Raw genomic sequence first — 13,110 nt, 5'->3', positions numbered from 1 at the left:
AATGACCCAGAAGGCCTAGATTTCGCTAGATTGTCTCCCAGATACAGGGTTTAAGGTGCCTTTGTTTTTCTCAATTAGAGATTTTCTTTTTCTTTTGGTCTTGGCCTTTCTCCCCTAAGGGAGGGGAAGAAAAAAAGGTACTGGCAGCAAATATCAACTCAGAGCAATAAATGCTGCATCATTGCAGGTAGTCCTAGTTGGATGAAGCAGACCTAAAGAGAGTTTTACATTAAAAAAAAAAAAAAGAGGATTCTTAAAATATTAAATAGTTCTCAAAACAACAGGCAGTTCCATGATGATGCTAAAATGTGTGTGGTGATCTTACATGCAAGGGGTAGAGTTTGCACTGTGACATTGCAGTACAAATTATCTCCTTATAGGCACACATAGGTAGTTCTCTAGTGAACTGGATGAGAAATTGGCACTCAAATTGAAGAGTAAGAGGAGGTATGTGAGAAAAATTCCAAGCTTGGAGAGGTGGATCTTGTTGGAAATTATAAAGAGGATAGGAATTGTAGTACTTGTGGCCATCACACGGAACAAGTTATTGTGCATGGTGGATTTCAAGCTTAGGCTGGACAACTGAACTTTGAGCTGTGGTGTATGTATACATGTGAGTGAGTGAGTGAGTGAGTGAGTGAATGAATGAATGAATGAATGAATAAAAGCTTTTAGTTCAAAAAGTGAACAATAAAATTTGTAAGCCTGCATGCGTTTCTAAGTTTTCTCAGTGATCAGCAAGGTAATCCAGAAAATGACAGAAAAGGTTACAATCATGTCCTTCCCTTAGCAGTCCATTTAACAGAAGACCTTTTGTTCTGAAAGCCTAGTCTGTCAAGAGGCAAAAGACCTCAAGAAATATTCCTTGGAGGAATGTTTTGATGATGGCACTATTTTTCATGTGGACAGGGTGAGCAGAAGAGGGCAGTACTCCCTTCAGCAGCACTATGCCTGCTGGCTTGAAAATGTGGCTTGAAAAAATTAGGCAAGCCAATCTCTAAGGACAGCCAGGCAAATAGACAGACAGACAGACAGACAGACAGACAGACAGACAGACAAATGGGGTATCTCACATGAGCAGCATTCCTGCTTTAAACCAAATACTCTTTCACACTTGCTAGAATGTATTTAATTGTCAGGCAAATGGAAAACAGGATGTCACATAAATCAAGGTGTTATGTTTCCCTCATATATGAAGCATATTAAATCTTGTCCCCTAACCCTTTACACTTGTAACTCCTCTTGCCCCTCTTACAATAGGATTCAGAGTAATTGCTGAAATATTCCAAGTCCCACTGTATGCTGTTCCAGTTTCTCTCCTATCAAATTATACCTGAGTAATCAAATGATTATTTTCCTTCCCTGAAGAGATTAATAACTGTCCTCTAGTGACACCCTTAAAAACAAACAGTCTCTTGAAAACAAAACTACAGTTACTGTTCATTTTAGAAGATGAGCATGGCTTTAAAATTGGAGGAAGAAATATTAGTAATCTGAGCTATACTGATGACACTAATAGCTGAAATTGCAAAGGATCTGTAAGCTCTAGTAATGAAAGTCAAGGAACAGTGAAAAAAATGGGACTAAATTAAATACAAAGTCCAAACCAGTCACAAAAGATACAGCAACCAACATTAGAATTGACAATGAAGCTAATGAAGTAGTAGATATCTTCTGCCTTTCAGGATCAATCATCAACAGTAAAGGAAGGACCAGTGAAGAAATACGCTGCAGACTAGAACTTGGAAGAGCAACCATGAAGGCCTTGGGAAAGATATTCAGATGCTGGGATGCGTCTATACCTATCAAAATTAGAATGGTTCAGGCAATGGTTTTCCCTGTGTCACTCTATGGAAGTGAAAGTTGGACTTTAAAGGAGCAGGGTAGAAAGAATATTGACATTTTTTTAAACTTTGGACAGCCAAGAAAACCAACCAATGGATCTTTGAAGAAATCAACCCAGAGTTCTCACCTGAGGCACAAATGACTAGGCTCAAGTCACCATATTTTGGACACATTATGTGAAGGCCTAGCGTTACCTAGCAGCACTAGATCTCTGGAGAAGACTTTGATGTTGGGAAAGGTGGAAAGAAAGAGGACCAGCAAGGTGGACGGACTGAGTTACAGTGGCAACACATGCACTATTGGAAGATCTGAAAGATGAGGTTAGGGGCAGATCATCATAGAGAAAATCTACATATGTGGTCACTAAGAGTCAACACCGACTTCATGGCACATAATCAAAGTGTTAATACTACAACACAGTGGTCCTCAACCAAGTGCTGTCCAATGCTCATTATCCTGATCCATATATCCAAGTGTAACCCAATCCTTCTGGAGGGCTCTGGGTTGAGCAACGCTGAATTACTACTACTGTTATAGGCCATTCATATGTATAGAAAGGAAACCACACAATTCAAGCAATGATGCCCTAGTCAGAATGAGGAACTTTCCGACATCTCCCCTTCAGTTGACAAACGCCCGCCCCCTTCGTCAGACTGACAGGCGTGGCATCCAGCGATGAGCGAGCCTTGAGGAAAACGGTAATCCTTCAATAGGATTCCAGCCAATAGGATTTCTCACTTGCTCGTCCCAAAGAACGCACGGAACGCCGCGACGTCCGAGCATACTGCGTCCGCTATAGCCTGCTAAGTTGCAACGTGCAACCGCTTTCTAGTCCCCCTCCCAGTCCCTGCCAACTTAGCTGTTCTTCGTCATCTCACCGACCGCTCACCATCATCGGGACTCCGTATTGCAGCGACTTGTTTTTCCGCAGCCTTCGCATCCACGCCATGGCTCACTGTTTAGCCTCAGAGGGAGATCATCTCTTTACCAGTGCCACGATCCCACAGATATTTCATTCCCCTGGATTCGGGGCCGGAAGCAACAAGGTTCCGCTATGCGAAAGGGCCGCGCAGGCAGAGATTTGTATGCAGGATGAGCCTGCAGTAAAGAAGGAACTTTGTCGAGAGAAACCCGTAAAACCTTGTGGAGGCTCCCTGGCAAGTCTAATCACGGAGCAATTCTACTACTCTTGATGTAAAGCAAAACAATACTATGTCATAAAGTTTCGCCAACGACACTCCATTCCTCCAGATGATTCATGCATCATCCTGCGAGAACACGTCATAACGCGCGTCTGCTCGGAAGCAAGTTCGAAAGGGCTAAACATACATATAATAGTAACTTAATCTTTTTAACTAAATATCACCCACAGATCTGTAGAGACTTCTCTTTCTCCCCTTTATCTGGATCAGGCCGTTTCCTCTTCCAATACTTTTTCTGGACTGTGAAACGTTGCTGGTGCTGGACATTGCATAATCCCAGCATCTGATCTCAATGTCAAACGGATCTCTCAGCCCGTGACATAATATTTAGCAGTGAATAAATGACTTGCTGAAACTGGGGGCTACGAAATGAATGCAGATCTGAATTGGGGGGGGGGAATAGTCAGATTTCATAAAATTGATTAAAAATAGATGCATTCTTCAAGGTCAGGTAAGTGTTTAAAATATTTCAGGGTGACCCAGAACATTGTACTTACTTTCTCCACTAGATGGCACCTTCTTTATGTCAAATGTTGATTTGACATAAAGTACTTTTTTCTTGCTGCTTGTAGAGAATTACATTCTGAAAACATGAACAGTGATATGTTGTATGCAGGGTTTTTGATTACACAAAACTCTTATCAGAATCAAGTCAACACTGTGTCATACTGCTTTACAATCAGAGGTTCTTGAAAGGAATGCAAAGAATCAACCCCAAGAATTGTTTTTATAATAGAATTATGCTTTAGAGAAGTAAGTAGAGTAATGTTTGATATAAATATGGGGCTATTATTCTTTCACCAAGAATATTGTGTCTTTGACAAGGTAATGCCTTTAATATAGAATGACTCTTACATAGATATTTGTAGGACAAGATCTATGTTTAAAAGTCCACGTTAACAACAATACAAATGCATTAAACTGAAATGCAAGTCTGACTTTCTGTGAAAACTGTCATCAACTAAAAAGTTTATTCCGAGCTAACATTCACCAGCAGTCAGTCTTGGAACAGCTTAAGCAACAGGCTGTTATTTCCAAATAAATTTGAGCCATAAAAGCTGAAATGCTGCAAGGTTGTTTGATGTTTTACAGTGTGTTTTAATATATGTATGTTTCAATTATATTTTTCTTTATAATAGAATGTTTAATGTACTATAATTAGTTTTTAATCTACTGTTTTAAAATTATTCTTACTGGCCACCTTGTGTGCCATCTACTGGAGGAAAAGCAGGATATATAAACCCCATAAATACAGAAAAATAAAATTTCTCAGTGAAGTCTAGCTGTAGTTCCATAGCAAAACAGTAATAATGTCACTGTCAATTGAACCTGCAGTATAGATTAACAGTATGTCTTAGGGTCAAAGAGACAGGATTTGTTTGATTTATATCCCACTTTTTACTCAGAAGCTCAAGGTGGTATACATAAAGTTCCCTCCTATTTTTCCCAAATCAGTGAGCTGAGAGTAGTTACAGTCATCCAGTGAGTTTCTATGGCTGAAGGTGGACTAGAATCTAGGTCTCATTGATATCAGTTCAAGATCTTAATTATTATACCATAGTGGCTGTTATTTATACCAGAAATGCTGTGTCAGTAGATGGACCTTGGGTGCTGCACTATGCCCTATAGTCAACTAATATATTGTAGAAACAACACCTATTGCACAAAAACATCTACTAATTCCTGATGTAAATTAGATTTGTACTGAAATGCACACTGGAATTCACATATGAGTATTGCATTGCTTTTTGTGGAATATGCAGTCTGGGTTTCCCCTTGTTATTTTTCCAACTGAACAGATGATTGTAAAGAATATCAGAATGTTGTACAGAAATTATACAAAGGGTCTCAGGGTCTGTCTGTCACTCAGCAGGATAAATCTTAAAAAAAGGGGGGGGGACAGGATCAAATATGTCATGAGGGGAGAAACTAGCAAATGAAACAAGAAGTTCAAAAATGGTCCAGGGATATGGGGAGAAAAACGTTCCAGAACAAATTCCAGCAATCCATCCATATTGGACAGAAAGTTCAGCAGTAGCTCAGAATGTTACTGATTCCTCCTCCCTCTTCCTTCCTGATCACATGACCCAGAGAACTACTAGTAATGGACGGGGTAGGAAAAATTCTAAAAGCTATGCTTTGCTTGTTTTCCTATCTTGTTTTCTACAGCTTACATTTCCTTTGGACCACTGTTACTAAAAAAAACAACAACAACAACAATGGCACAGTTTTCTGCCATTTTGAGGTTGGAAACACATGGAATCTATAGGATAAGCCATAAAGACTTGCATAGTTTTAAAACAAATAACCCGACCAAAATGGGGGGGGGGGGGAATCTGGCCCTGCCTGTGTGCAGGACACAGCTTCACTTGCATCATAGCTGCAGCCCTTGCTGTCCCCAAATATATTAAGTGTGACCTTATATTTCAAGAAGGTGGTCCATCATTTTTGTTTAATTCCTTAATGTTCTGTACACGAGCAATAGATTGAGAAGTGTTTAGCCTAGAAATGGATGGAGATTGAGTGATTGATTGATTATATGCCATCAAGTCAGTGTCAACTCTTAGCAACCACATAGATAGATTTTCTCCGTGATGATCTGCTCTAACCTGGTCCCTCAGGTCTTCTAATGGTGAACCCATCACCACTGTAACTGAATCCATCCACCTTGCTGCTCTCATCTTCTTTTTCTCTTTCCTTCCACTTTTCCCATCATTAGAGCTTTGTCCAGAGAGCTAGGTCTTTGCATAATGTGTCCAAAACAGAATCATTTGAGCCTGGTCATCTGTACCTCTAGTGAGCACACACATGCACACACACACACCCTGCAGTGCTGCCTTCTTCTGGCAGGGGAGTTGTTCCTGGGAAGGATGAGCAAAGAACATCGAGAGCATATGCAAAGGGTGTATATTCCCAGAAGGGCCATCCAAGATGTGAAGATCATCTCAGCTGCCCAATAAAGCAAGCAGGTACCTATACTGGGCAGCAGCAATATAGGAAGATGCTGGAGGCAGAGGATGTGACAATGGCAAACTTTAGTGACAATGGCAAAGGCATTGATTCATACTGCATGGGAGAAGGCAATGGTAAACATTCCTCTATTTTTACCAAGAAAATCCCATGGTAGAAAATATAAATGATGAAGTGTCAGCATTCTAATAACAGTCCCATATTGTGATGGCAGGTGAACCTGAAATGCTTCTAGCTGTACATCACAGGTGCTTCATTTTGTGCTCATGACACTTGGAATAAATGGTTACGCAATATTTACAATTACAAGAAAGCCATTTGCCTGGGCAAGGATGACTCATATTCTCTAGTAATGAAATCAGCAATCATGGTATTCTCCTGCAACAGATCCATTGGTTCAGATTTATAGTATTTGTTCAGATTCTAAGATGAAAGTCATGAGTTTTCCCTTGCCTTTATTTCTTTATTTTCTTTGCCGAAGTTATATTCCTCCTGCCTCCCATGAGCCCAAACTGCGGTACGTATTGCACCTGATTTGTCCTTACTGCATGAGGTAGGTTAGGCCAAGAGTCAGAGACTGGGCCGAAGTCATACCGTGAGTTTCATGACTGGGGTCTGTCATTGTACATTAGTCCTTTGAAGCTGCTTCTCTTGTTATTATTATTTTAAAATCAGGTTTTATTATACTCTTGCACATGACAGATTTAAGCTCTATTTCTAAATGTCCAGAAAGCAGTTTAAATACATGAATAAATGTCTTGCTAAATAATCCAATCTTCGTGCAGTAATAACTTTTGTTGCATCTGCACAAATAATATGTAAAAGATAAATAGTTGTACCTATACCAATCCAGTTACTGAGGGAAATATAGTAGAGAATAATGGGTGATGGATCAGATTTCTATTGCATTCTTGCTTCTGGAGCTCAGCCCAGATGTTTCACATGAAGATGCCTTCCTTTCATACACAACGGGATCAACAGTTGAATCTTAGTTCAAGATTAATTATGTGATAGTATCCTTTTGAGGGCAACAGCACTGGTTGTATGCCCCATTCTCTTTTTAGCCACCCTAGCACAAAACCCAGCATCGCCCAAGACAGTTGGTTCACTTCTGCCTGGTGGAATGGCCAACCCTGCTTTTCTCCTGTTCTGATAACATAGGAATAGAACTCACTTAGAATGTGATCTTTCAATCATTTGGATAAACAAGGACACAATATTTAACGAACTATTTAGCTACTACTGATTCAAAAAATCCAGATGACTTTATAAAATTAGGAATAATAAAATGCAATGTAGGAACAGCACCAAAAACAACAATAAAACTCAGGAAGGGCCACAGACAGTAAAACAGCAAAGAAAAGGCATTCAATATTTTAAAACCAATACCATTCAAAAGAAAAGAAAAGCCTAAGAGCTGACCCAGAAATTTTCATTAAGATCAGCTTCAGAGATACCTCGACTCCCACAGAATTTCTGAAACACTCGTAGGCGATCAGGCTTGCTATAGTCATATAAGTCCAAGAGCATTTAACTAGAATAGAAATAAGCTGTTTATAATCAACTCTCTGCTGCTTTGTGAACTGCTGGATAAATACTGTACGTAGCTGCATTGCACCAAGAACAACAATACCATATTTTAATCCATACACAGAAGACCGTCTTCAAATGATTCGTGCAGCGGGATTTTCACTGCCCTCCTAGTCCCATTAAATTTAGTATGTTTAATATAGGTCAATGGGCATCACAGTGAATTGCCTATGGTCTTTCAACCTGCTGGGCTTCGTGCTCCTGGAGCCGGAGTATGCAAAGGTTATTACGAGTCCTATGTAAAATTTCCTAGTTTCTAATTTTGTGGAAAGCTTTTTGAAGGAGAAATTGGCCCATTAAGCAGTATAATACTTAATATTGCCTGTCCATTCTTTCTCTGATTACAAAAAGAATCCCCCAAAATATAATTGCTACCTGCTGCATTCCAGTGTTTTCAGCTTCTCCTTCTGTCTTTTTTCATATTTGTGCTTGCTTGTTTTGATGAGATAATATGATTGTAAAGCTCCTGCCTGACCTCTAAGGACTACTGACATTTCCCAGAGCTATTTCTTCTTAATTTTCCTCTTTGCCCCTTTCCTTAAAGGGCTTCTACTTCCTGGTTTCTGCCATTTTAAATTAGCTACAGTATGTGCAATTGTAACATTTCTGAACTGGTCCTTATTAAACAGTTCCCTTTCTGTAATTACAGAGCCACATCTGCCTGTAGGTTCAGAAATGTTATTTCCTTCTATAATATATGGGCTTGGGTAAACATTTTGAACCCTTTTTTTCCCCAGCAATTTTTGTTTTATCCTGGATTTGGGTGTGGGGACATTTTTTGATCCAGGGCCTATATGAAGGATTTTGATCTGGGATCATTTGAAGCAAAGAAGTAACAATCTTCCTTCCTCCCTCCCTCCCTCCCTCCCTCCCATATTTTTCACAGGGAATTGGCCAGCTTAACCTGGGAACAGGAGGCTCCATTAAAGTATTTGCTCCTTCCTTCCTTCCTTCCTTCCTTCCTGGTTGTATTGGCTTTGTGTTGTTGTTGTTTTTTAAATCCTATTCTCTTTAAATTTGTATACAATGTTTTTCATTTTTCCTATTTTTCTTTTTAGTTAGTCTCTGGTGAATGAAAATCCTTTTCTTTTTACATATGGAAATATTGTGTGTGTGTATGTGTGTGTGTGCAGTTTTTTCACTTACGTTACTGTTAGGTGTTATGTGGAATGTAAACAGATATCTGTCCAGAAGAAGATAGATATTTACTAAATTGAGCAGTTTAAAAATGGAAGTTTCTATCTTTTTTTTTACAAGAAACACATAACATTACACACACAGCTGCAGCTGGAGAGGGGCAGCAGCGTTCACAGGATCTTGCTGCTTTTTAATAAAAACAATGCCACAGCATAGCGTCGCAAGCTCTGCCATTGGGGCATGTATACAGCATCACGACTCATGTAGAAAAGGGGCGGGGTTTGCATTAAAATATCACAACACTGCTTTTGTCAGTCTGACACTCACTTTTGCAAGCCACAGGCAGAAGGTACTAATGCTTAGCCATTACGCGGGCCTCAGTTGGGATTGACATGCATGCAGTGAGAGAAAACAGGCATCTTATTTCAGTGATTGAGTGGATCTCACGTACATAGGAAAGGAGGAAGCCAGCACCAGGATCTTATTTCAGTGGCCTAGTAGATCACATGTACAGCTGCCCTACATGAGTAGGTCTAGGCAAGCTCAACAAGCATTTGGCATTGTGTTTATACAACAGCTGCCCATTGACCATGTGCTGTCGCTGATATAAAGCGTACTGTGGCGCTATCCACGCGCTTGCTGGCAATCCACATCGACAGTTAGTGTTTTAAAGTGGTAAGAATCAAGCAGTCAGAGATTCCTAGGAAAAAGCAATTGAAAAAAAAAAAGAACATGGGGAAAGGTAAGAAGAGAAGTGGCAAATTATACCTACGTATATTAAATAGAGTGAATGATAAAATAAATGCTAAATAGATGAATTGCCTTACGAGCCTGCGACTGCAATCTTGTGGAAATTTCAGTGCATTTAAAATCCAGTTTAAAATGCATTGGATTTAGCTAGGTGTCAGGTTGCTGATATGTGCGAGGATCACCTGTCTAAAATCTGAAGCAGAGATCTGCTCCTAGAATTTAATCAGAGATACCACAAGTTGCACTTGAGATCCTAAATATAGAGTGGTTTTGCTTTGTTTTATGCCAGAGCTATGCCTTCTCCTTAACCAGGACAGATGTCCAGAAAAAGTGTTAAGATCAATCCTTTAGTTTAGGAGTATACAGTACCAGTTTTGCAATGTTAGGAGCATTACATGGGCACTCTCATAAAATGACTGCCAAGGAGAAGTTCTTCCCTGCCATTTCCTCTGGCCCCACTCCCTGGCTGCTTCCATCCATCTCCAGTTTACCTTTGTCTTGCTTCTTCGCAGACAGGCACAGAAAATGAACGAATCTAAAAATAAAGGGTTTAATCAGGTAAGGTAAGGAGTCTGACAGGCACGGAGGGAGATGTCTATAGGCATATTGATACCCAGAGTACAACTTTGCCTATTCTAAAATAAAACCTAAAAACTAAATTGTATATGGATCGGATAAATGATTGCAACATCTAGAAAACACAGGGTTTGTAGAATTCCAGCTGTCCTTTTATAGACCAAGTATATAAAAATCTCTTAGATTTTATTTCCTTTAATAGGAAGCACTGTTATTATGTTTCTAATAATAATAAAAAATGCTCAGTGGCTATGGTAAGAAGAGACAGTGCGGTGCCAATTTGGAGGATAAACAGAATAGCAGACAATATGGAGTCACTAGTCCTAAGTAGCAAAAAAAAAAAAAAAGAATGCAGAACTAAGAATAGCAAAAATCCAAGTAATGTTCAGTCTAATAATTATCCAAATTAAGTTTAAGAAATGTCAGAGACCATGTAACAGAAGAAACTTTGCTGTGTCAAGGGGTAGAGAATGAGAACTACTGTGCCTTTATAACAGTTCATAGAACTGAAGTGTAGCTGTGATTGGTCAATAGTTTGACTACCTAGCAACCAAAGACAACAGCAAAGATGGGAATTTGTATTTTTTTTCAGCTTACTAATACATGCTAAATCCACAATTATTATACCCAGGTTGTAGGAAGTAGGGCTATGATTGAAAAATTGTGAATAATGCTAGCCCTATAAAGTAGCCACTGTTCTTGCTTTGTTTTTAATGGAGGCGGGGAAGTTAAAGTAGTAAGTGGTAACCCTTAGTACTATTATTTTGATATCTTGTGTTGAGTTTTTTTAAGGTTATGTCAGGATTCAGGCACAGTTGGAAGAACAAACATCAAATCTCTCTAATGCAGGACAGACTTGATTGACAAATTTCACAAGTGTTTTTATATGACAAATGTCTGGATTTGGTTGCTTTTCAGTTGACCAGATATATTAGAAATGGTTCAGCTGTTCTCTAGTGCCATCAACTATTTTTTTAAAAAATTCCAAACAGTCATAAAATGTATGGTTCAGAACACAAGTAATATAAAAATTGTATACTTTTAGTTCTCAAATCCTAATCAAGCATACCCATTCATTTTTCTCCACTCTAAGATCAACCCTGAAAATTCTATTGCCCCTCTACAGTTCTTCTAGATTTCCAAGAAATAATTCTAGAACATGGGTTTCCCATTCCAACATATCACTGGATGCTGTCAAGATTATAGGAAACACAGTGATGCCAGAAATATATCCCATATGACATTCTACCAAAGGCTGTGTTGGTTACAGATTATAGAAGTTAATGCCCTACATAAATGGAGGACATTGGATTGGGGAAGGGTGGCATAAATCCAGCAACTTGACTTATAACATTAAAGGTATAGTAGATTATGCAGGGTACTAACTTGCAGTTAGATAAAATGAAATGTGACATATTGATGTCTTCTCTTGTAGCCGTAAGGTATATAAAACAATATCCTCTGCAGCTTAAAAGTTAGAAACAGCTGATTCCTGCATGGTTCTACTATTTCTATATACTCACATATATTGTCTAGACAAAGATTATGAACAGCATCAAAACAAGGCCAATCAGTTTATCCTAAATACCAGTCTCAGCTAAAATTACCAAGTATTACCAGGTCCACTCCAGACGTAGGCTTCCGTGCAGTGCTGGGCCAAAACCTTTGCCCTTTTATGTAGACCTCCCCCTTTCCCTACCTGCTAAGGCTAATATTTTAAAAAGTCTTTCTTTACTGCCCAAAGATTGATTTCTGATTTCATGTATCATCTTCCTAAACCCACCCAGGCTGGCCTTCTTGACTTCTTTTTTTGTCTTTTTTTGTCTTGACATTACCCCCCCCCCAAAAAAAAAACAAAGCAAGAAGCTCAGCTTTATCCATTATTCAGTCCAATTATGAGAATTTTGGCACCTGCTACATTTGTCCATGATCAACCTTTGTGGGCCAATGAGCACGTTTGGAACATTGCAAAGTTATAGTTGGATTTTTAACAAAACAGCTGCCATGATAGACATAACCAAAGAACACCCCTTTTATCAGAAGGCAAAGTGGTGGAATTTTTTCCCACCACTCCCTCTATTCCCTCAAGATGCTCTTCCCAGCTTGGCTTAGCTTTGTCATTTGACTGGACATGTATGTACACTCCTAAACAAAACATTGGGATGCATTGATCCATCATTTTTATTTCCCATGAGATGAATGTTTCTAAGTAAAGATTATCCTGGAGGCTGGAGCTTTGTTTTCTAGCTTATTATCTTTTTCAAGTTAAAAGAATATTTTTAAAAACTTTAAACTCAAGAAGCTCAGAGGGCCGCTGAAGACACCAAGGGAGGGGTATATCGGCATAGTGATGCCTCTCCCTGAATTAAATATATGAAATGCCTAAAGATAATGATATCCCTAACTAAAATTATATACCATATAATTATCATAATTATATATAAATACCTATATATATCATGCTGAGTGCACATAGAGGAATGAATATGCATATAAAAGCTTAACTGATTTGATTGTTTCTAGTGAAAGAGTGACAGAATTAATGAGGATTGATGAGAAGTTCTAAATGTGAAACAAATCATTATTTGGTAATATCAAGAGTAGATTTTGGGGGGGGGGAAATGGACATGAAAAAATGAAAGAAGTGAAGGAAAGAAGAATGAAAGCAGAATTACAGGAAGAGAAAGTACAAGTCTGTATCAAAAAGTATGAGAAGAACAGTCAAGTTTCCCAACAGAATAAATGGGAAGTAGATGTAAAGAAAAGAGGACGTGGAAGCTGCTTGGAACAGAGTGAAAAGAATTATGCTGCATAAGTATGTGAAGTGAAATTAATGGGAAGCATGAAAAATGTTGCTTGGTGGAATGATGGTTAAATAAGCTATGTATGAAAAAAATACATATGACAATGTGATTGTTGCAAAAAATGGGGATGAGAGAAACATTGCATAGTGTGGATATGGAGAACAATATATTTATGAAGAATGCAATCAAAAAGAGCAAGAAAAGTTAAAAGAAGTAGGGAAATGCCAAATGATCTC

The 13,110-nt window shown here is 38.8% G+C and overlaps 1 protein-coding gene across 2 annotated transcripts in view; it reads right to left on the bottom strand.

The window, feature by feature from the left end:
* The window catches only part of COX16 (cytochrome c oxidase assembly factor COX16), a 31,515-nt gene extending 28,186 nt beyond the window's left edge, over positions 1-3,329 (bottom strand). The window contains exon 1 of one of the 2 annotated variants that reach the window (XM_088145586.1): positions 3,216-3,329. In XM_088145586.1, coding sequence (XP_088001712.1) covers positions 3,216-3,314 — 99 coding nt within the window. In that variant the 5' untranslated portion in view covers positions 3,315-3,329. Of the gene's footprint in view, positions 1-2,734; positions 3,083-3,215 lie in introns of those variants that run through there. The other variant, XM_088145587.1, reaches the window with a different exon arrangement.
* Positions 3,330-13,110: the final 9,781 nt, after the last annotated feature.

Source organism: Python bivittatus, unplaced genomic scaffold (genome assembly GCF_059951505.1).
Source record: "Python bivittatus isolate LINGU-HERP-01145 unplaced genomic scaffold, Pbiv_v1 ctg000480_np1212, whole genome shotgun sequence".
Lineage (NCBI taxonomy): Eukaryota > Metazoa > Chordata > Lepidosauria > Squamata > Pythonidae > Python > Python bivittatus.
Note: the sequence above shows the minus strand (reverse complement) of the source record. Positions and strands in the feature narration are given on the sequence as shown.